A 25493-nucleotide genomic window follows, 5' to 3' on the forward strand; every position below is an offset into this window, starting at 1 on the left:
ATTGATTTCCACTCATTAGCCTTAGGGCTACTTCTTGAAGACATTTAAAATTAGCTTAACACCTCTTCCCCATAATAGCGTTGTAGCTATCTTAATACAACTAGTTTTCCCTCACCTTTCCCTGAGTCTTCCTTTGTCCAGTAAATATGCATAGTATTTTCAGCATTTCAGGCTGTGAGGCCTCTTACCATGCTGGTGGCTCTTCTCAAACAAGTTCTGGTTTATCCATATCCATTGTAAACTGTGGTGCCCAGAAATAAATTCAGTTCTCTACAAAGGTCTGATCAGGGTAGGACAGAATGTGGATATCAGTTTGCCTTACTAGACACTGTGTCTGTTAACACATCCTAAGATCACAATCAGCGGTTTTGTTAAATAAAATAATGTATTCAAATGAAATCTCTGCAACCACAAAAAACCATGCTTCTGAAAAGTACTAAATGATACGGAACACATGACATACGATGTGATAGCTTAGCCTCCAAAGATGGCTGTCATCAATCTGCCCTTCTTGTGTGAGTCACTCCCCCATGAGAGGGGAAGTCCGTTCCTCCACCCCACTGAATCTGGGCCAGTTCTGTGACCACTTTGGCCAATGGAATGTGGAGAAAGTTCTGTTCTTGAACCTCTGAGCCCAGGTGTTAAAAAAGCCTGGCAACTGCTACTTTTATGCTCTTGGAGACCCGAGCCACACGTAAAAAGTCCAGGCTACTCTGCTGGAAAGAGAGGCCAATGCGGAAAGGTCCTGGGAGATGAGAAAATGCTCGCAGAAAGAGGCCCCATGGAAGACCATTGATGCACCAGCATGTGAGTGAATAAATCATGCTGGATTATGTGAGGTACTCCACCTGAAACCCCCAACATTGTAAAACAGGGACTGTTCATACCTGCTGTGCCCTGTCCAGATTGCTGAGCCACAGATTCATGGCATAAAACAAAACAGTTGCTTTAGTCCACCAAGTTTTGAAGTTGTTTTGATGCAACAATAGATAACAAGCATATCATTAGAGTAAAGAAAACAGCATACAAATAACCTAATATATATATGTAATATATATGTATTATATATATTATATATATAAATATTTGTATTATACACAAATTCCCTAGCAGCGGTTATCGCTGGGAGATAGGATTATGGGTAGCTTTAAATTTCATCTTCAGTTTTTCAAAAATTGTATACTTGTTATTTTGTAACGAAAATGTCTTAATTTCACATCTTTTTTGAGAAGTATTTTACACTACTAATTCGCATTAAGCTTACTGTCAACTATATAAATATTATACACAGATATGTGTATATGTATGTATGTATACATATAAAATAAATATATATGTCTCTAAGGGCACTTTTAACATGGCTTCTCCCACAACAGAAGGCCACCAGAGAAGATATAGAGCTTATGCTATATAAACAGAACACACCTAGAGATCTTTGTCTTGAAATTCTTGGCCTCTCTTACCAGGTAACCCCTCTGGGGAAAGTTATCAATTCTCAGGCTGTACACTTCAGTTATTCTGCTACTGGAAAGCTCCTATATATGTGGTTATGGAAGAGCTGTTGCTATGGCAATGCAATTTGAATGAATACCAGAATGTGTCTAAAATTGGTACAAGTGCCTTTTTCAGGGTTTCTTCTGAGGATTAATCATTTTCCAAGAACTGTATCTTTTTTCCCCCTGTCCTGTCAGAACAATGATGCCAGAGCACCTCATCTAGTTCTAGCACATGGACAAAATGAGGAAGGGTCAGAGGACAAAGCTGATGGTTGAAATAAAGACCCAAACCACAATGGAGGCCACTTCCTACCACATACTCTGGTAAGAATATACTCTCGTCCCCTGCCCTTTGGACGGCTTTGCCACTTTTGGACTCCTCTATCTCTTAGCTGCCTTGGCCCAGTACTCTTTGTTTCCTAGTTGACTCCTTTTCTTTTCTGACCCCCAGTTGTAGGCATGCACTAAGTCTCGTTCTCCATCCTCTCACTTCTCTCCTCACATTCTTGCTCTCTGAAGTGCCTTCATTCCCATTTTTTTCCTTTCCTGCTGTCTCCAAATCAAAGCTGTAGCCTAACCACTCATTCCCACCCACACTCCATTACTTACCCTCCTGGAGCCCACAGGATGTCTCACTCAGAAAGCAGCACCCTCTAGGGTGGTGTCCTACTACCTTTCCACTTCTTCCCTTGACTCCCCTCACACCGCCCACCACTTGAGCTCTAGGCTCCCAGTCTGGGAACTATTTGCAGTTCTTGGAAGCTACCTTGATGACTTTCTCACCTCCCTGTCTTGCCCAAGGCATGTTCTCTGTCTGGAATGTCCTCCCCGCTCTTCCCTCCTACTAGTGTTTCTATAGTCTGGAAATAGCACCTGCCTGAGGAAGCCTCTTCCCACACCTGGGCTAGGTCTCCTCCTCCATGCTCCCCACTCCTTAGCACCTGTCATACTGAATAATGTTGAGTCTTGTCTGTCTTTCTCCACTGGGCTGTGTCTCTCAGTCATTGATGGTTCCTTGGAGCCTGGCACATACGAATGTCTAAGTGGATGTGTCATCACCATCTCAAAATCAACATTCCCAGACTGTCCTCATCAGCCCTACATCCTAATGTTACCATTTTCCACAGGTTCCCAGGCTCTGAGGGAACTTTGCTGGCTTTCTTTTGTTCCATAAGTTTTGATGATACTTCCACTGCAATTTCCCACAAATTAGCACTTGTTCATCGTCACATTCACCATCTTAGCTCTGTTCCTCAGTTCAGACTAGATTTCATCCAAAAAATTCTGCCCGATCTTCCTGACCTGGCAGATACCTCATCCAGGCCACCCTGCACACAGCTACTGGATTCGTGGCTCTAAAATTTGCCACCTCAGTCCAAAGGCCCCACCTTGACATGCAGGGCCCAAGACCTCTTGCTATCACCATCCCTCCTGTCCTCCTTTCCACGCTCTTGCTCCTCTCCATCTAGCCCCAAAGTTCTCCTTACTACCCCACACATACCCCCTTCCCCTGGGCCCCTCTACCTTTGCTTCCATCATTTTTATCCCTCCCCCCACATCTACTAGTCACATTTAAGACTTCTTTCCTTCATAGAGTTCACTTAGCTTAATACTCAGTTAAGGGTTGCTGCATCCCCACCCCCACACAAATTTATGTTTGAGTCCTAACCCCCAGCACCTCAGAATGTGACCTTATTTGGAAACAAGTGTTGTTGCAGATGTAATTAGTTAAGATGAGGTCATGCTGGTATAGGGTGGGTCCAATCCGATTTGACTGTGTCCACATAAAAAGAGAAATTTGGACACTGAGACACATACAAAGGGAAAACGCCATGTGAAGAGACAGCCAAGGGGACAGGCCTGGAGAAGATCCTCTCTCACAGGCTTCAGAAGGAACTAACCCTGCTCTCACCTTGATTTTGGGCTCCTAGCTTCCAGAACTCTGAGAAACTTTCTGTTGTTCTAAGCTACCCTGATTGTGGTACTTTGTCATAGAAGCCTAGCAATACACCTTCCCATATCAGTTTCCCCCAGCTTTAAATTACTTTCTCCTTTATACACTCGGTTTAGCCAGCTCAGTTTTGCCCGCTGCCTTAAACCATTCTCTGCTGGTCTCACAAGCACGTTTCTGACTCCCTAACGAGATTCTGCTTTTTCAAGGGTAAGTCTTTTCTTTGCGCTTCTTCTTCTTCTTCTTCTTTTTTTTTTTTATCCCTGACAGGGCCTGATACTTTGCTGACCTACAGAGCAGGTTGAATTAAATGGAATTTACCCTGGAGGGCAATTCCTTGCTCCTTGTCCATACATTATAGAGTTTCTCTAAACCCACTGAGGTCAGACAAGAGGCCACCAGCTCCAGGGTATGAGGACAGAGACTGACCACTAGCCTTCAAAGGCTCCCGTTGACCTTGGGGCGCATACAATGTCATGGGGTATTAGGTCTGGGGCTGAGAACTACAGGGAGAGATCATCTAGTCCAACCCTCTCATTTTGCAGAAGAGGATGCTGAGGCTCCCGGGGGTTAAAATCTGTCAAATCGCAGATAACAAGAGCTAGAGCTGGCACTGAGTTTGATCTCCTGTCTCCCAAACCATTGCTGTGGACATGGGCTGCTTGCCTTATGGGAGGAGGAAAGGCTGCCAAAAGGGCATTTGTAGGACGACCTGCACAAGCTTTGTAGGGCAGGTTGACATGCTACAGGTCTAGTGATTTACCAGCAGTGCAGGTGAGAGCTCTGTAAAACAAAAGGCTCTTTAAAAAGTCAGTGCCACTGCATAATCACGCCGGTCACTATGTTGTGCAGAGTGTAGTGGTCAGTTGTTCTACCACAGCTCGGGGAAATTTCTGTCACCAGTTGATATTAGAAGTGGCCTGTGGGGCACAGCTGTGTGCTCACATTAAATGTAGGTATTGCCACCACTATGTCTTGATGATCTGAAATTGTTCCTGAGTGCAAGTAATGAAACCGAGAGCCCCGCTTGAAAGCTCAGGCATTTCCAGAACAAAGTCAAGAAACAGACATGCATCAGAATCCTACTGAAAAAAGGCATTTAGTCCAAACACAAGAGTGTATTAGAGCAAATGACTGAGTAACATTGTAACCATGTGGCCTGCAGCCCTTCAAAAATTATGCTATAAAGAGGTTTTAATGACCTGAGAAAATACGTATGATACTATGTTAGGTGGGAAATGTAGGCTTAGGGGAAAAAAAACGTGTATTCAGAACTCAGCCATGTAAAGCAATATGCACACGAGAAAAGTTTCTAAAATGTTCATAGAGTTCAGCTGTGATTTTTAACCTAATCTTTATTTTTTCCCGTATATTCCAAATTTCAATGCTGAGCATGTATCATTTACAGAGTGTAAAGATATTTGTGTTTTCATGTTTAATACACAAATTCTGTGTTTATGAGGAAATGTGATCTTGTTACACCTGACTTCATTTTCTGGGGCTTTGCAGTGATTATACTTCTTTGCTCTCCAGACATGCTTTCCCCGACCAAAAGGAAAGCCCACCCCAGGTGGGTCAGTCCATTTACTCACACTCTGAAAATTTCTGGAGTTGGTCAAATTCTTCTGGAGTGAGGGAGACCCAGCGTTCTTCACTCATCTTTAAGCTGGGTTTGTGAGCTTGAGGCCAGGAGAGGAGGTTTGTTCACCAGGGTGAAGCTGTGGCCAAGAACAGGGCCTGGCTCATTGCAGGTATGCGATGGACAAGCCTCTTAGGAGACTTCTCGAGGACCCAGGTGTCTATGGCAGCAGCAGGAACCCTTCAGCAGATCAGAGAAGACCTCTGCTCTTCCTCAGGCAACGTCATTCTATGTGTAGTTAAGGTAAATTCAGAAATCCTCGCTCTTCCTGAGAAGAAAAGACATTGCGAATGAGAGCGTTAGAACATATAAGTCATCTCCTCTTATTAAAAAAAAAAAATCTTCAAATTTTCTTTGGTGAAGATTTATAGGAGGCAATGAATCTCAAAGGAGGGACGTTTCCTCGGGGAAGTCTGAAGGAGACATAGAGACCAGACAAGCACAATTCCAGGCAGGTGTTGATGGGTGGGGATGGGTGACCTGTATGGCTAGGTGGCCATACTCCTAAACTCTGGGAAATTTTAAATGTCTTCCATGATAGGTGGTAGTAGGGCCACCCAAGGGCATCCTCAAGGCAGCAAAATGCCTCGGGCTATTGGATGCCTCGGTAAATACAAGGGCAGTAGCCTACTGGGGTGATTTGAAAGATGAGCCATTCTCTCCTCTACTGGTTTCTAAATTCTACCATTAGAGCTGCTGACTTTCCTCTGAGGAGTCACTCTGGAAATTCAAATAGCCCCACCCCCTCAAGCTGGCTAACATCCTAGGACCAAAGTAGTTCTCTTTCCTCTCAGAATCATAAAAAAGCAATTAGAGGGCAGACCTGTGGGTCCCAGTGTGGAGGATCCTGAGGGAGAAAAGAGGGATGGATTCGGACAAATGCTTAGCATCTTTTCCTTTGAGCCCCTCCTACCACTGTGGCTCCATCATTCATACTGTCAGTCATTAAATCAGTTTAGTGAGTTGTAAAATTAATGTGGTGGACCAAGACCAGCACTTAAAAAACATGAAATAGAATAGTATATGATGGAATGGAATGAAGTGGGGTTGAAAATAAGAGTGCATCTCCTGTCAGTTATATATACATGTGTGTATTGATCATAATGTAAAATGTATTTCTTATTCTGGGTTGAGGTTAAAGAAGTGTAGGAAAGCAGTCAGCTTAGTGGGAGGAGAAATAAAGACCAGTGTTTCAATAAAACAGGATCCATGGTGGAGAGTCAGATTTCAGGGCAAGTCTGGGAGCCTAGAGCATATGAGAAATGGTGGAGGGGCTGGATGAGATGATCTGGTAAGGAGGCAGATTTGGACAATTTCTTGGAGGAGTGTATAGACTTCGTTGGTGTGGAAGGCTGAACTAGAGCTGTGGGAAGATGCTGCAGGGAGATTTAGGCTCTATAAGAAAGACCTTTACCAAGCAGAGCTCTCCAACAGTAAGTGGGAATGCATGGCAAGGGAGTGAGAGCATCCCTGGGAGCATCCAAGTTCTAGTTTCTCTCCTTTAAAAGTACAATTCTCTTCTGAATCTACTGGCCAGCTGAATTCTGCCCCTCAGCACATGCTCTTGCCAAGGTTCTCAGTGACCTAGTTGTCAAACCCAAAAGGCACCTTGTTGGCCTTCCTTACTTCATTTGCTATCTCTGAAGCCTTTGCCATAGCAGAAAACAATGCCCCTGGGATTCTTTTATCTTTCTGAGTGTTCCTCCTCAGTCTCCTTCCACCTCTTCTTTTGCCATTGTTAAATACTGGTATTTCTAGAATCCCATCCCGAGCCCTCTCTTCACTCTACATCCCTTTCCCGAGGGCTCTAACCTCTGTAGCTTCCCTAACTCCCAGGCATGCTGCTCCAGCCCTGAGCTCTTGCTTCAGTCCAGATCTGAATATGCCACTGTCCCTGTGACTTCCCTGTATGTCCAAAACCACTCCAAATCAGCACCTTCGCATGCCCCCAACTGGTCTCTCCTCTGCATTCTAGGTGTCCCCTGAGAGAAGCCAGTGTTCAGACCAGAGGCCTGAGGCTCAGGCTGAGCACTTCTCCCTTGCTCTCCTGCCAACCCAGGCACCAGTCCCAGAGGGCAACTGTTCGCTGTGTGTTCTCTCCTGGCCATCACACCAGCTGGTTCATTAACTCAGACTCTCATCTTCTCTGTTCTGGTCTCTGACAACAGCCTCCTGCTGGTCTCCTTGCCTGGGGTTTTGCTCTCCTCCCCTTGGTCCACCCTAAATTGCCAACGAGATCATATCTCTCTTGGTAATAAAATTCTTCAGTGGTTTATTTTGCCTATAGGATAAGATAGAATCTTCTTTTCACAATACACAAAGCTCTTTATGATCTGGCCTCTGATTGTTAATTCAGTCAGAAAGTGAGGGGGTGAACTTTAAAAACAATTTTCCATAATACCAGGGAAGTCGACATTACGACTGGTATCACCACTACTTCTGGACACTTACTTTACACTGTGCCATGTGCTTTATATATATTATCTAATTTAGTCCTCATGACAACCATGTAAAGTAAGCATTATCTTCCCTGTTTTTAGATGAGGAAAATAAGGCAAAGTTTTCAGTGGATACGGTGAGGAGAAAGAAGGACTTCTCAATGCTTTTGGGTAGAAGGGGACCCAGAGAGACACTGAATGACAGAACACCACGGAACTCGAAATCAGAAGGCAGGGGATCTGAATCCTGGTTCTGCCTCTTATTAGCTGTTTCACTTTAGACAAAGTTTTCATTTGAACCTTGATTTTTCACCTTAAAAATGGGAATGCTGATAAAAATCTCACTGAGTTAGTGTTAGGATTAAGTTAATTAATATATACAAAAAAAGCCCACCCCACCGTCCCCAGCACAATGCCTACCACACAGTAGGCACTCAGTAAATAATTATTGTTATCATCCTATTGCAAATACAACACAGCAATGTGATTTGAACATCTACCTGACAGCAACTGGGTACAAAGTCTTTGTGTTGTGCCCTAGATTTCTGAACTTGATCTTATCCTGCCCCAGGTTGTTGTAATTTTGTAATTACTCATCAAATTGTCATCTACTAGTTTTAGCATCCTCTGATGATCCTTTCCAGCATTAATTATTATTATAATGGTGAATTTTTAATTCTATCATTCCTTCCACATTTATTAGTTGGGATTCTACTGTAAGGAAAAGTCTTCTTTTTTCCTTTATTTCTTTATATTCCCTTTGTTTCTTTAGTTCTTTATATATTATATCTTTTACATGTATATAGTATCTATACATGTACTATGTATACATGTACTATATGCTACACTACATATAGCATAAATATATAAATATAACAATTTTATATAAGTACAAATGTATATTGTCTTTAGATATAATATATATTTATTTATATTAATGGAGTCTTATTTTTTTCAATGTATTATAATCCATTACTATTATTATTTGTTTTGATTCTCGAATTGTCCCAGATTTGGTCAGTGAAATCTCATTCAAAGTGGCTCCTTGTTCTTTAGGCACAGCCCCATCATTGTTTGGGCATATCTTTATTTTCTGGTACAGCTAATTGTTTCAGTCCTAGTCCTGAAATCAGTTCTTTATTTCCCCAAATCCCTGATTCCTTCTCTCCTGGAGTGGAAAATAGTAATTTAAACCAGGTTTTGAGCATCAGTTGTGCTCATTGCTACTTGGGTGTCATTGCTTCTAGCCTCTAACAGGGACAGAGAGCTGGGAAATATATGCATGTATACACATATCTCATCTCTGGCTGGCTGGCTGGCTATCTATCTATCTATCTATCTATCTATCTATCTATCTATCTATCTAATCGATCTATCTGTGTTAAAAACCCTAGATTCGTACTCATACCTCCAAATACATTCTAACACTACTGCATCAATTATAGCCTTCCCTTTGTTCCATATTTTTAAGCTCCCTTCTCCAAAAACTTTGTTTCCATCATCTACAATATACTTATTTACTCAATCCTAAAATACAAAGAAAGTTGTTTCAGAACTACTCGCTACATCCTGATGACAACCAAAATAGAGTTGAATATTTGTTTACAATTCTTTTGTCTTTGGCCAACAGCATATCCTCAAAATACTATTTTCAAAAGTTACTTAGCTTAGTTCTTTCCCACTCCTATTCATTTCTGTTTGCATTTTGCTTTAGGGTGTTTTCTTCATTCCCATTGATTCTTTTTCAGTATGGTTCTAAAAGTTAGAACTTTATAAAAAGGAATACTCAGAGGAGCATTTCTTTCCCCCGTTCCCTTTACTCTGTTCCCATCCTCCTCCTCTCTATCTTGTTCCTACTCATTCCTTATAGTTTCTAGTTTATCCCTTCTGTGTTTATTTTTGTACCAGTGAACAGAAACATGGATATTTTTTGTCCCTGTCTTTTTATACAAAAGGTAGCACATTATGGATTGTCTTTCACACACCTTTTTAACTTACCCACATATCCTATGAATCATTCCATATTTATTCATAGAGATCTTCCTCATTTAGAACCAAATATGACTCCAACACTTACTTGCTGAAACCCTTCAGAGGCCTCTCTTGGCTTCCAGGATAAAAAGTAGGCTCTTCAGCAAGTTCCAGAAGATTCTTTACCCATGGTATAACTCACCTCCCCATCCTCACCTCAATTACCTCCTGCATCACATGCTCCACATTCCAGCCAAATCAACCTACTGTCTACTCTTAGCACTTGGCAATGTGCCTGGCACATGGTAGGATCTCATAAACGTTAGTTAATGGACTGACAAACACCATGCCTTTAATCTACTGGGAATGCCCTTCATTCTTGCCTTCCCATAACAAACCACTACTCATATGTCTGGTTCCACTTCTTTTCTATAGCTTTTAAAAACTCTTTGAGCAAACTAAGCTATTCTCCCAGCTGTGTTCCCATAGAGCCCCTAGATCCTGTATATTTTTCTATTGTGGTAGCTGACAGGCCTGTGTTGGAAACAGACACCCGAAAAGATAATTAACACACAAGTTGGAAAGAGTAGTAGTACGGATATGTACCGGGAAGTTTGGGGTCATCTAATGTGTCTGAAGCAGGCACAGGGGAGTGGAAAAAGATTCCTGAAGGAGCTGAAGAGGAGTAACAAGGTAGAGAGGTATATGTTGCAATAACTAAACAAATATTCGTGTTATTTGTGCTCATTTGTTCCATTGTAGTTCAGTGTTTGGCTTCCTTGCGGATGGAGCTAAACCATTCTTTATTTCCATCAGGAAAAGTTAGGGGCTTGAAATGTTGCCTGACTCTCCAGATGGTAACTGCTGACCATGCTCCCACATGACGGCCCCCTCTGGTTTTCTGCCCTTGATAGAGATGAGAGCTACCATACAAGAGGGCTTATTCCTGCCATCACCCGGCATTTCCCTTTCAGCAGCCTGCCCCGTCTTGGAGGCTCTTTACAGTATGAACAATCTTCTTATTACCTCCCTGAACATCTTTCCTGGCAGAAAAAAATGCAATAGGGTTTTCTAAATAACATGCAGATTGGAGGTTGTCAGGCTTGGAAGGGAGAAGAGCATTTTATGTCCCTACAGCTATTCCCCTTTCAATAATAGTTTCAGCACCCCGGGCCTCAGTTTCCTTGCCTATAAAATGAGGGGGTGGGAATAATAGCTTCTAACTTATTCTCTAGCTCTGTAATTTCATATACTGGATCAAACTCTATTTGTTCTGAACAGATGTCAGCATGGAAATCTCAAGTCAGAGTGAAGACGGCAAATTCAATGGGTATTGAAATGCACCCCAGGTCTCTATTCATTTGAATGAATCAACCATAGCCAATTATCCAGGAACAAACACCTCTTCAACTCCTCTTTGCTCTCATAAAAACATTAATTCATGAATATGGCATAAGATTGGGGGAGCTTATTTGTATGCATCTGATGATTTATAACAAACTCATAATAAGTATATTTTTATAAGGGAAGAATGACTAAAAGCTAGATAGATAAAAACCCCTTTCTCTTCCCACACTCGTGAGGAGTCAAATCTGGATAACCGCTCCATCTCTGGGCGTTTGTTCCCGTTGATCCTCCTTTAACTGTTACTCCTATGCAGCCTTTGGAGTTCAGTTCAAGCAACACCTAGTCTAAGAAGTTCTTTTTGATTACCCAGACTGGACAGGGCATATTTTCTCTGCTCTCCAACAGCTAGCTCCTTGGGCTTTTCTCCATGATGGCACCGACCACATGGCAGTGTACTTGCCACCTCTTCCTTGTGAGACTCTGAGCTCCTTCAGGACGAAAACAGTGTCCTGCCTGCTTTGTAGCTCTAGCTGCTACAAGATTTCTAAGAGTTCGTTTCTTGATCGCTAGAAAGGTGGTTCTCAACCTTTTTTGACTGAGACCATTTGCGTGGAGCAGAAGATCCTATCGCACGTTTTCATGTCCCAGTAGAAAAAGAAGTAGGTGATAACAAGGAATTGGAGAAAAACAAAAGACACAAGTTGGCATAAAATTGTTGATAGTATATATGAGTCACTTATTTTATAATAAAAAACATGAATCAGTGCCCACATTTTATTATTAAGATATTGAACTATAAACATAATAATCACTTAGTATGCTTAACCTGATATTATGTTGGGAGTTATTTAAGTTGCTTGAATTCATTAATGAACTGTCTGTTAAACTGGTGGTCCCCCAGAAACCATGCCTCCTGAAATGCATGCCCTTTTTAGTCCCTTCCCCTTGAATCTAGACTGTGCCTGTGACTTGCTTTAACCAAAAGAATGCAGTAGAAGTGACATTGTGCCAGTGTCAGACCTGAGTCTTAAGAAGGCCTAGCAGCTTCCACTTTTGTGTTCTTGGGAACACTGAACTGTCATGCAGAAGTTCAGCCACCTTGGAGAGATCATAGAGAGACCACATAGATAGAGGAAGGCTTAACATCACATGGAGGAGAACTGAGCAACACAGCTGATGATAAGAACTGAAGCCCCCAGTATAAGATTCCAGTCAAGTCATTTAAGCCAGCACTCAGTCATTTAAGCCATCTTAGCTGTGGTGCTGGACATGGAAGACACGGAGCCCTTTTGGATTTTACAGCCTTAGGAGACATGGGGAAGCAGAGATGAGCTGTCCCTGCTGAGCCATGCCTGAATTCTTGATGCACAGAATCATGTAGAATAATAAAATGTTGAGCCACTAAGTTTTGAGGTAGTTAGTTATACAATTAAAAATAACCAAAACAACTACATAAGCACTTTTGGGGTCAAATTACATATGTATCTGTTTAGCAAGAGGATATGCATGATTCATGTTTTAACTGCAACTTGTTCATGTCTTAAAATCTAGTGGTTGAAAAATTAGAGACCTAAAGTACCTTTGATGCAAATATGTATCATTGCATCCTATTGGGTTAACCAAACATCTTCCACAAACTAACATGATAATGATGAAGTTAAATGAACCATAATTTCTAATTAAAAAGCAAGAAGAGCATTAGCTGAACACCACCACCAACTCAAAACAAGTCTGACATTGCAATGATAATAGTGTGACTTTCCCCCAGGTCACAGGATTCTAACCATCTGGCTGAATGAGGAGGCAGTAGTTGGTGAGCATTTAGAGGCAGCCTGACTTCACAGATAACAGAATTAAAGCCCCTGCGGAACTTAGTAAAGAGCTAATTTGAGTTTATGAATAGCAAATATGACTAATCTCTAGTAACACTTTTAGTAAATTACCAGCATATAGTCCTTAAACAAACATAAAAATATATCTTGGAATTACATGCTATCCATAGGAATTCAGAGAAGACCTGATTTGAGGACTTTGCATTCCATTAGGGGCCTCAGAGTGAATAGAAAATCTTTTCTATGGGAGAGTTGGGGAAATGTCAGGCTGAACAGAGCTGTCCAGGTGTGTGTGGAGGGGGGACACAATGAGGTACGGTACCCAGGAGAGGTGTGCAGGCTCCTGGGAGAAGTTGAGATCTGCTGCCTGAGGGAGCTGTCCTTGGCACAGGCAGGCAGTGTCAGACTGGAAAGTGTTTACAGCTCAGGGGCATCACAGCTTGAGTATGGGTCATTCTGCGCTTATTTATTCACCCGTTTAACGAATTATAACAAGTCATAGCAGTCACCTCCATATAGACTACAACACACCTGGCGCTCTGCTCACTTCATCTGTAATAGTCACCAAATCCTGTGAGAAAGGCATTTTTATGCCCATTTTACAGCTATAAAAACAGCCCCAGAGTAATTCTCCCAGGTTCACCTACTAGTAAGAGACAGAACTGGTATTTGAACTCGAATCTGTTGAGTTCCAAAGCCCACTGTCTTTCTTTCACCATCACATCTCTGGATGAATAAATACTGAGTATGTTAGAGCCAGGCCCTGTGCTAGGTGCTAGTACCACTAATAAGCCAACTATGGAGAGCCTAAACCCTCATCCACAAACTAGAAGGTAAATTGGAGACCAGAGGGAAAATCATGGCATGCTCTTAGATAGACAAGATTATTCGAGGAAAAAAAAATCTATATTATATTAAACATAAACACAGAATAGAATGGAATGTAAAATATTCAAGAAGTACGAGGTGAAACATGAGACTTCAAAGAAAATTTACTTTCGCCCTGGAGCCAGCTCTCACTGTTCTCAAACGTGGGAGAATGTTCACTTGGCTTTGCCACTAGGGGAGCTACAGCGGAGATGCTAAAGAAGTGGGGTTGTAAATCGAAACACCAAGGTCTGATTCCGGGCTCTGGAGCTGAGGGGCTGATGCCAGGAGAGGACTGTGAGAGAAGGTCTCCTTCACGGAAGTACTTACTTGGGGAAAATGACTCATCTCCAGTGTCAGGGCGTTCAAATACCAGTTCCGTCTCTTCTACCCAAAGCATCAAGCACGAGTCTGTTGTTGGAATTAGAGAGACCAGAATTCAAATCTTGGCTCTACCACTTATAATTATGAGGCATTAAACAAGTTATTCTTCATCTCTAAATGGGAATAATAATAATAGTAATAATACATGTTTCACAGGGCTGTTATGAGAATTATTTGTAGAATGTTTATGAGAGTCATAACAAGTAAAATCCTATCAGTGGTTCTCAAAGTGTGGTCCTCTTACCAGCAGCACTGGCATCACCTGGGAACATGTAAGAAAAGCAAATTCTTAGAACCCACCCCAGACTTACAGAAATTCAGGATGACTCAGCAATCTGTTTTAAGGGGCCTGGAGATTCTGATGCATGCCAGCATTTTGTAACCATGGCTTTGCATTAATGTAAGGGACAGGGCTAAGAGGAGAAGCATGGAATGCTTGGAGCTATTCCTTCTCCTTAAGGAAGCCCTACGGCAGACAGATCCTGGATCTCACATCAGTTCCTCTCCTGAGGCGAGAACACATTACAGGGAAGCCAGGGGCCCAGGATTGCCTGCCATCCCGCCTAGCACCTAAAATTCTCATGTTGTGACTTATATTCCCTGCAGAATTTTTCTTTCTTCACAATCTGGATCTATGTTTCATACACCTCCAATGAGATTTTGTGCCAAATAAATAATCTCGAGAGGACACAGAACAAATAATAGGAGTTTCCTACCATAGAGTGAAAGGATAAAAACAAACAAACAAACAGAAAAATCTGAGCGGGTGAGAAAATGACAGCTCTATTCATGCAGCAACTCATCCCTATGTCAGAAACAGAACTGTCAGGGAAGAGACACTGCAAGGCATGGTATGGGGCTCAGGCAGGTCTTGAAGAAAACAGCACTGTAAATGTGCCAAATATTGTGGTGGCAATGGTGTGATGTGGTGTGGTGTGTGTGTGTGTGGGTGAGTGGGTGTATTTTAACAATAAGCACGACAAAACCACATCAAAGAGACAACATTCGAGTTTGGAACAGTGTGTGAAATCACGTTAAGATGGGTAAATTCTTGTGGCCCAGGAGGAATTTGTGGTAAGCTGGCTCGCGGGCTCACCATTTCATTCTCTGTCCCCTCCCTCTTCTGACACCTTCTGATCTCCCATTCTCTAATTCTCCTTTCTTTTTCCTTCCACTTTCTGCTTACCATAACAATATAAACAATCGCTACCATTTATTGAGAGTCTACTACTTGTTTTTAATTAATGCATTCTTCAATATAATCTTTCAAGGTAGGTATTATTATGCCAACATAGTTAGAATCAGATTCTTTGCAGGCAGTTGAACCATCATCCAAACCCATGTCTGCCTGAATGCAAAACTCATACCCTGTCCAGTGTCTGTGCTGGTTTTCAGACCTACGAAGTATTGTGATCTGACTGAGAACTGCTTTTCTGGCTCATTCTAGGAGCCCAGGATTTAATCTGCAGAAGGCTCTGGGCAGTCATGAGCCTCTTCCTCCACCAGTTCCTTCAAACCAACAATGTCCTAATGGGCAATCATGCAAGAATGATTCAGCATTGTGGACAACAGCACCCAGGAGCACTTACACCTCATTCTGACCCCAGGCAATACGTCCCTGGATGGTCCCCTCAATCCTAGAGGTGTCTAGGGCCCAGTTTGAAAAACATCTCATTAATAATAGCTACCCCGTACAACATGCCAGATCGTCTTAAGCAATTTACATGAATTATCTGGTTGACTACTTATAACCACTCATAAATATTATGCCCATTTTAAAGATGAGAGAATTGAAGCACAGAGGATTAAATAACTTGCCCTGGGTTATGTAGATTGTACCCGATGGTTTCAGGATTCAAATCTAGATCATTTGACTCGGGAGGTGTTCTTCATCATTATGCCATGTGACGCAAAGATAGCAGGGACACTGAAATCACACGACAGCGCTTGGCATAAAACAGTCACGAAGACAATACAAATGTATTTATAATAATTTTTAAATATTCTGATTTGAATAAACTATAAAATCTATAACATTTCATAAGGGGATCATCAATTACAGTTTCAGAAGCGCCACAGCTTGATGGGTTTTGGGAAACTGGTAAGAAAGACACATTTATTTCCTGAGCAAATCGGAGAAGGTTGAGTGGTGTGGTCTGGAGCTCGTGGGACTAATCCTGGTTCTGATATTTAGTCGGTATGTGACTTTGAGGAAGTCACGCTCACTCTCTAGCCCTCAAGTTCTCGTTTGATAATTGCAGAGAGTGGAGTAAGTAATATTTAAGGTTCCTTCTCATGGTAACTCTATTTTCCTTGCAGACATATTAGACATAAACACTTTGTTCTTGCCACATAGGATCTGGTGCCATCATTTTAGGCTGGGAAATATCATTTTATACTCATTTAGATGATACATCAATGATGATACATTAGATAGAAACAATGGCAAGATATTATTGCCACCTTATCAAACTGTTAACAATTTTAAAATAGGTATTATCTTTTTTGGTAAAAAGGCAAGGAAACAGAACTCTCTAACACTGCTGGTGTGGAAGTAAACTGGCCAAAATAGCACTATATATCAATAGCCTCGAAATGCACATTTCCACATAATTTTACTTCTATAAGTTTATCTTAAGAAAGTAGCTATGGACAAGAATAGCACTCTGCAACTACTATTACTACTTCTACAAGATTTCAACTCCAAGGATATTTGTGGCTGCATTGTTTATTATAGTAAAAAATTCCAAACAATTTAAATGCTTCACAATATAGGATGTATTGTTAAATATATTTTTGTATGTACATCTAATTAAATACTCTGAAGTCACTGAAACTCATTGAAAATTTATTTGAATCCATGGAGAAATGTCTTCCACAGATTAAACATCAACAATCAAAAGTTAGTTAAAATACTAAACTGTAAGTATTTGTAGTAGTTGTTGAACCGTGCCAACCAGAACCTTCTGGAAAGAAGGATTTATCTCTCCAGCTGCTTTGGAATGCTACTGGCAGATAGCTGTCTGCTGTCAACCCTTTTCAGGAATTGCCTTAGCTGGAAAGAGCTGGCTTGCCCAATGTCATGTCCCTTTTCTGGGCAACTCACAACCAATTACTGAATGATATGAAAAAGAGGAGTATAAAGGCCTGGTCCCCTCACCCCAAATGAGAATGACTCAGCAGGACCATCCCAGTCCACCTTCTCCCCTTGCCAAACCCTGCTCTGTCTCTTCCCTTCTACAAGCAGTAATCCCAAGAACACTGCCTTTAAAACTAATAACAGTCCTTCACTGCAGTCGCCATCTTGGAACCTGTTTCCCAGGAAATCTGATCTGCAACAACATGAAATCTTTTTAAAAAAACATATATTCTTAAGTAACTTCTTGTTTTTCAAAAAATGAACATACAAAAGTGTTACATATCAATCTAGTAAATGTGCAATTTGGTTATAGCAATGCTTAAAAGACATTTTTAACCTTAAATGCATTTCTTAGACAACAAGGAAAATGAAGAAAAACAAAAAAAGAAGAACCAAGCCTGTAACTCAAGAAGCTAGAAAAGGAAGAAATCTAAGTAAAGCTGAAGAAGGCAGTACAAAGACAAAAGCAGAAAGTAATGAGCTAATGAGCTAGCACCCAAAACAAAACAATTGAACAGTTAGTAAACAAAACCAAGAGCTTTTTGTTGTTGAAGAAAAACAATAAAATAGATGATTCTTTGAGGCGAGGGGGAGGAGAGAAAAGAGAGAGAAAAAGAAAGACAGAGAGAGAGAGAGAGAGAGAGAGAAAGGAAGGAAGGAAGGAAGGAAGGAAGGAAGGAAGGAAGGAAGGGAAAGAAAGAAAGAGAGACTGTAGGGAGGGAAGGTGAGGGAGATAGAGAAGGGGAGAGAGACAATGAAGGGGAAGAAGAAGAACCAGAAATATTAGAAATGAAAAAGACAGCATAAATATAAATGCAAGAGATTTTATTAGATTATAAAAGAATAAGATATTTTACTTTGCAGCACTACATTTGAAAGCCTAGATAAAATGAAAAAATTTTGAGAAAATATAAATGATCAAAAATGATTCAACAATCTAGTAATTCCACTTTTGGGTATTTATCCGAAGAAAATGAAAACACTAATTTGAAAAGATATATGCACTCTTATGTTCACTGCAGTATTATTTACAGTAGCCAAGATATGGAAGCGACCTAGGTATCCATCGATAGATGCATAGATAAAGAGGTGGTACATATATACAATGGAATATTACTCAGCTGTAAAAAAAGAATGAAATCTTGTCATTTGCAATGCATGGATAGAAATCAGTCAGACAGAGAAAGACAAATATCATATGATTTCACTTATATGTGGGATCTAAACAAAACAAAACAAAACAAATGAACAAACAAAACAAAACAGAAACAGGCATTTAGATACAGAGAACAAACCGATGGGTGCCAGAGGGGAGGGAGGTAGAGATGGATGTAAAAAGTTAACAGGAATAAGAGATACAAACTTCCAGTAATAAAATAAATAATTCATAGGGATGTAATGTACAGCACAGGGAATTTAGTCAATAATATCGTAATAAGTTTGTATGGTGATATAATGGTTACTAGTTTATTGTGATCACATTGTAAGGTATATAAATGTTGAATCACTATGTTTTACACTGAAACTAATATAATATTTTATGTCAACTATATTTTAATTAAAAAAAAAAAGTGATTCGAGAAGCAGAAAAGCCTGACTAGTCCAATAATAGCAGAAGAAACTGAATCGATATTCAAAAGTCTACTTGCCCCACCTTCCAGGTCCAGAGAGTGCTACGGGCAAGTTCTAAGAATTATCGAGGAACAGATAATTCCCCTCTTACATAAGTTCTTCCAGAGCATAGAAAAAGATGATAAGTTACAATTTATTTTATGAGGCCTGTATCCTGGTTACAAAAACTGAATAAGGAGAGTACAAATAAAAACAAATTATAGACCAGTCTTCTTAGTAAATTAAGCAAACCCCCTATAAAATAGCAAAATCCAGTATAGTATTAAAAGAACAGTACATAGAGTTTATTCCAGCAAAGCAAGAATGGCTCAAAATTACAAAACCTATCAATACAATTTACTATTAATGGGATAAAAGGGAAATTCATATGACCATCTCAATATATTCAGAAAAAAATTCTATAAAATTTAACATCAAAGTGTGGTAGAAAAGCAAGCACACCTCTGAACACATTAGAAGGTAAGAGGAACATCTTTTCTTCATAATAGCTATCTACCAAAACCTTGCAGCAAACTTCATACTTAAATAGCAAAATATTATTAGGAATGTAATGTATAATGTGATGACTATTGTTAACACCGCTATATGATATATTTGAAAGAGGTTAAGAAAGTAGATCCTAGGAGTTCTCAAGAACTTTTTTTCCTTTTCTTTTGTTTATCTATATGAGATGATGGATGCTAACTAAACTTATTATGGTAGTCATTTCATAATATACATTAAGTCAAAGTAGCATTATGCTGTACACCTTAAACTTATACAGTGTTGTTATAGCTTAATAAAACTGGAAAAAATAAAACTAAGAAATAATAAAGGTATACTTATTTGGACAAGAAATGGTGAAATATTAGAAACATTATCATTAAAATCAAGAACAAGATAAGGATGAGTGTGAAGACCTCTATTATTCAACAATCTACTAATAGTCCTAGACAATGCAATTAAGTGAGGAGAAGAGATAAGAGGCGTATATATTAGAACAGAAAAGATGAAACTGTCACAATTTTTAAATGATATGATAGTATACCTAGGAAAACCAAGAGAATAAAAATAACAAACTATTATAGAATTTAGCAAAGTGACTGTATATAAAATCAATATTAAAAATGAGTTGTTTTCTTTTACGCAAGCAATAGTCAAATAGAAAATACAGCATAATAAAAAAAAGATCTCTTTCAAAACTTTAATGAAAAGTAGAATGTACCTTAGAATAAATCTAAGAAGAATGTATAAGACACCTTTACGGAGAAATCTATAAAAATTTGCTGAAGAACATAATGGAAAATCTGAATAAATAGATAAATATCTTATTTATGAAAAGGAAGGCTTAGTTTAGTTCTGGTATTTACTGGCTCTGTGGCCTCAAAAAATTTAAAAAACTTAATTTAGCTGAGCCTTAGTGTCCTCATTTGTAAAATGAGAACAGTGGAATCTCTCTTGTGCAGCTATTGTGATTATTAGAACTAGTAGAAGAAAATGGTATTTTCAAAAAACTTAAAATTATATACAATATTTTAATATTATACTTAATATTTTAATGGTGTGAATATATTATGTAACTGCAAAAAGGAGAGATATGAAAGGATGCACATAATATATTGTAATAGTTACCTCCAAGGAACACAAAGAAATTAGAAATTGAGATTCCATTACCTGTAATATTTTAATTATTTTTTAAAAAGGTAATGTAGTTTTCATATAATTTTTTAAAAATTTAAGAAATTCCATATTATCACCATCTTGGTCTGCTTCTTTCAATTTTTTTCTGGCACAATCCAAATCCACCATCTTGACGTTTACCTACACTGGTTAGAGACCAAGACTTATAGTACATCGACTTGAAGGTAGGTCTCCAAGCAGCTATTGTATGGAGCATAAACATATGTGTCCTACATATGAACATGTGTATTGTGTGGGCTTACAGTATGAACAATGTGCATTGTGTGTCTTTTTGTACTTTATGAGGATCACATGTGTATATGTGAATTTCAGCGTTTGGAATCACACATAAATGTATATACATACCATGGTTAAATAAAGGAACTACCATGCCTGAAGTTCTTCCACACCAGAACTGTTATTTTGTATATCATAGCGAACTTTTTCTATCTTTTATTTATCCTATCTTTTCCTGTAAAGGTTGGTTAAAATAATAATGTTCGAAAGGCAATTATTCTTGTATATTTACCCACCTCTTAGTATGTGTAAATACTCTGCTAGTAGGAGATAGGGGAATGCAGGACGAACTACAACTGATCTCGGCCCTCAGCAAACAGATGGTTCACTGGGGATACCACAGAGCTTCCATCATAACTGTAGTATTGGGCTGTGTGGGCTGAGGCCTGTGGAGCTCAGAGACAGGAGAGCTCGGCGTGCAACAATGCTCATACGGTTGATTGAGAGGAAAGGGCAGAGGAGAAAACACATTCTTGTTTATGAAGTGTGACTGACACTTGCATTGGAGGAACTGCTGAAATCAAAACTTCAAGATTCCTAAATTGGGTTTAATTTAAAAGAGTTTCTTAATGCCATGAGATTATTTTTTGTATTTTCAATTTCAATAAAAATTACAGCTAATGGGTTCCTCAGTTCAAACTAATTAGGAGTGTATCATTTCATTTCTCCCAAATCTTCCACACTTGTGAGCCCTGTTCACTCAAGGGTGTGCCTGGGTGGGGAGTGGGTGAGACATCGAGAGGGCTGTACACTGGGGCCTGTGAAGTGAAAAGGGCCTCTTCTAGACTGTTCCTTTGTACCACTGGTTTCTGATGTGGAGAACAATGTGCCAATAACATCTTTCACCTGGAAATCTAGATGTCAGAAATCAGAAAAGAGGGTAACCATGGAATCCAACATACCTGGGTCTGCATCTCATCCATTACATTCTCTAGATTTGTGGTCTTAAGCACATTACTTATTCTTACTTATTCTTACAGAGACAGAATAACTGGCAGAAGAGTTAAACCTGTTACTTTATAATGTACTGTGGTGTGTATAAGTTGATATTTTACAAACTAACAAACTGATAATAAATTTTAATTTGCTAAAAAACAAACAAACAAACAAAACATAATCTGTATGAGCCCAAGCTTCCTCAGTTGGAAAATGGAATAAAGGTATCATCTGACAGAGTAGAATTAGACATAATGAATACAAATTTCCCAGAATGATGCCTGGCACATAGGGCTCAACAGATGTTAATTTTCTTCCTTTCTTTTCTGTTAAATACAAGTAAATGTGCCAAGATTCCCTGATACCCTAAGCGCCTAGTATAATGGAGAAAGGGGTTTATGATGAGAGAAGGTATGGATTTGGGGATGAAAAATCTTAGACCTCAGTTTAAGGAAGAGGAAGGAAGGGAAAGATGATTCTCTTCAGAACCAGCTATAAAAGATAAAATGGTACAAATTTTCACCTTCACCCCTAAGAAGCAATTAATGAATAAAGCAGAAAAATATGACATGGGAACTTCATGGCAACTTTTGCTTGCAGGGGTTAGGAGCGGCTGGAGGCATGAGCTAGGTAAGGACTCTGGAGGGTTTGGGACATAAGTAGAGGTAGTTATGTGGCTGAATGTGTTTAATAAATTATAGTTCAATTGGAGAGAATGGCCTCCCTGAGTAAATCACTTTGAACTAGACAAAAATAGTCAACAGAAACCAGCCCCTATACATAGTTTGGTCAGAAAGACATCCTGTTGTTGATGGAATCACATGCATTTACACAGTCCTCCAATCATTCACTAGCTGTAACTTTTAAATATGTAAATAGATCTATTCTCAAACATATCTTATTCCTACCTCCATCCACTTCCAAAACAAAGTAACATAGATTTTCCTCACTTTTTCAGTGGAAATATCATTCTCCACATTCGGCGGGCTTGATAATTGGTATTATTTACTTTAGACTTCCTTTTTCCTTCAAAATTTCAATACCAAATCAGAAACAAAGATACCAAGTTAAGCTATATTTTATATTATCTCTCAGCTCTGTCCCATTCTCTTCATTTCATTCCTTGTGACAGCACCCCCAATTCCTGGGTAATAGCCTCCTACATGGCCCCAGCATCTGCCTCTAGTCTTCATAATTGCCTCACTCCATTTCAAACTACTCTGCATATGAGCCCTTTATATAAGCCACTAGTTTAATTATTTTATCAAGAACCAACAATTACTTCTTATTGACTATCATTTTGAATCTAATTCCTTTTCCAGGCATTCAAGGTTTTTTTATCATCTAGTCTGACTTGATTTCCCACTAGTTTTGGGCAAGACAGTGACAAATTTGGGACTAGGGATGATAGTTGTCATTCGTTCTTTCTGCTGACAGTTGGGATTCTGGGATAAAAAAGAAGCAAACGTTGTCAGTACCGGATGTAGCTTTCTGGGTCATGATTTACCATATGCTGAAAGGGGGAATTCGTGTCTAGGCCTGCATCTCATGAGCATGGGGGTATGTATCTGCCTAGAGGCTGATGGGGAAGAGGATTAAAGAGTTGAAATAATACCATGAATCTATCCAAGGTGTAGAAACTCTGATAAAACAAAGACAAACATGAGAGGGGATGCACCTGGTGACATATACAAATACACACACATGTATACAGAATACTAGAAACTGTATTTATGGACTGACACATGTACATGGCAATATGGCTTTGGACCCAAAGTTGGTTTGTGATGGGAATTCAGGACCCTACAGATAGAGCGCCTAGAATATCTCACGAGTGAGCGGAAAAGGGTGAGGAACATGTGTGATGTCATCGTGAGCATTTTCTACAGGCCACTTGGCCACAAGGAGGAGATGCAGGGTGCATTCCTAGCCACTACTATTCTGGCACAAGGGAAGCTGAAACAGTGAAAGGGAACTTGTCCTGGCTAGATATTTGCAGAAAACCTCATTTGACTAAAAGTAGAGCATCAGATAAGTGTTTTTATTTCTCTAGTTGACATGGAGAAAGAAGTGCAACCAGATGACTCTTCTGGACCTCATTCTGACCAACAGAAAGATCCTGCTTGGCGAAGCAGGCAAAAGAGGCATCTTAAGAGAAAGAAGTCACTCCAACCTAGAGGTCATGATTGTCAAGAAGGAGAAACTTGGCTGTAATAAATAATCAGAAACTCTAGATGAAGCTAAGGCAAGAGGAAAAAGGAATGGTCCTTTTGGGAAAAAAAAAAAGTGCTGGCAGGACTAACCCATGTGTTCATAACTGAAAAGGACATTTAGAAATAAAGAAGAGAAGAAAGGCACACACTCAAAAAATGTATATAGGAAGATGGCACAAAATTATATGAATTAACACCATGAAAAAAATAGCTCAAAATGATCTGAAAATAGTAAGTGACATACACACGAAAGAACTATTGGCCAGGAAAAAAAAAAAAAAAAAAAAGAAAAGACAAAAAAAAGGTTTGGATGGGGAAGTTTGGGAAGTGGACTGGTTAATTTTAGAGCAAGAAAAGCAAAGAACATCTTGGTCTACTGCTTGGGAACAAGGATTACCAGGAGACCTTCTAGTGGTTATTGAACACTTTCATTGATCTTTGAAGAATTTTGGACAACAGCAGCAGCAAGAAGCCAAAGGGCTAGAAACACGCATATCTAATCTTATCTTCATCATCAAAAAAATAAAAGACTACAGATTCTATAAAGTATAAACTGTGTGAGCATGATACTAATCTTAGCCAAGAATCCAAATCATATTTTTAAATGTTTCAAAAATAAAAATCATGTAATCTCAATACCAGCTATAACCACACCATGGCTACATAGTATTCTATTGTATAACTAGACCATAATTACTTGTCCCCCATGTTATTGTTTATTTTTTATAATTCATTTCTAATGGTTAAGACTATAATCTTTACTAATTCTGCTTTGAGGAATTTACTAAGGTTTTATTTGTAACCTAAATACAGAATTAATTTTTGTAAATGTTCCATAAGCCCAGAAAAGAAATTTCATTCTCTGTGTTTTAGATATTATGCAACATACATTTTTTATTGCATTCATTATGTTATACAATTTCTGTTTTTAGATTATTTCTTGTTTGTTTACTTGACACATGAAAGCCTGAGAGTGACATTTTGAAATCTTTCCCCACTATTGTGTTTTGTATGCAACATGACTTTTTCATTTATCAACATTTATTGATGCATATATTTCCATGATGACAGCGAATTGGACTCGTCATTTATATAAACCAACTGTGAATTGGACTCGTCATTTATATAAACCAACCCTCATTGTCTTATTTAATATTTGTCTTGAATTGCATTTTGTCTTCTATTAATATCATGACTTTTGCTTTAGCGTTTGTTGCCTCCGCCTGCTATACCTTTTCTCAGCATTTTTCTTTTAATCTTTGCACATCATTTTGTTTCAGGAATGACTTTGGTAAACAACATATGGCTGAATTGTAGTTTTGTACTCAATACGAAGACTTTTATTAAAAATGGGTTATTTAGTTCATTCATGTTAATTATTATAACAGATATTTGATCTCGTCATTTTCATGCTCCTTCTAATTTTTTTAATGCTTCTTTACAATCTTCTTTATTTTCTGTCTTTTGCCATCTGGAGCATGTTTTCTTAGACCCCTTGCTTTAGAAGATAGATTAGTGGAAAAAGTAATTCTATAGCTATTATTTTCTAAATTTAAATGTCAAGAAATGACTGTCTCATGGTTGAGCAAAGGAACTCAGAACACTTTATTTTCACTGTCCCATTCTCTCCTGTAGACTCCAGACAAATGACAATCTTTTCAGGCTTTTAAAAATGCAACCTGGGGTTTCAAA

The 25493-nt window shown here is 39.2% G+C and overlaps 1 protein-coding gene across 10 annotated transcripts in view; it reads right to left on the reverse strand.

The window, feature by feature from the left end:
• Positions 1–25493, reverse strand: part of DGKG (diacylglycerol kinase gamma) — a 189093-nt gene that overhangs the window by 148228 nt on the left and 15372 nt on the right. For 9 of the 10 annotated variants that reach the window (XR_005650210.1, XM_039850497.1, XM_039850498.1 and 6 more), the window contains exon 2: positions 5040–5354. Coding sequence is in view for 9 of the 10 variants with exons in the window: in XM_039850497.1 (XP_039706431.1) it covers positions 5040–5106 (67 nt within the window). In the remaining variant the exon portion in view is untranslated. Of the gene's footprint in view, positions 1–5039; positions 5355–13871; positions 13953–25493 lie in introns of all 10 variants that reach the window. The other variant, XM_039850496.1, reaches the window with a different exon arrangement.

This window comes from Pteropus medius, unplaced genomic scaffold (assembly GCF_902729225.1).
Source record: "Pteropus medius unplaced genomic scaffold, Ma_sr-lr_union100, whole genome shotgun sequence".
NCBI classification, from domain to species: domain Eukaryota; kingdom Metazoa; phylum Chordata; class Mammalia; order Chiroptera; family Pteropodidae; genus Pteropus; species Pteropus medius.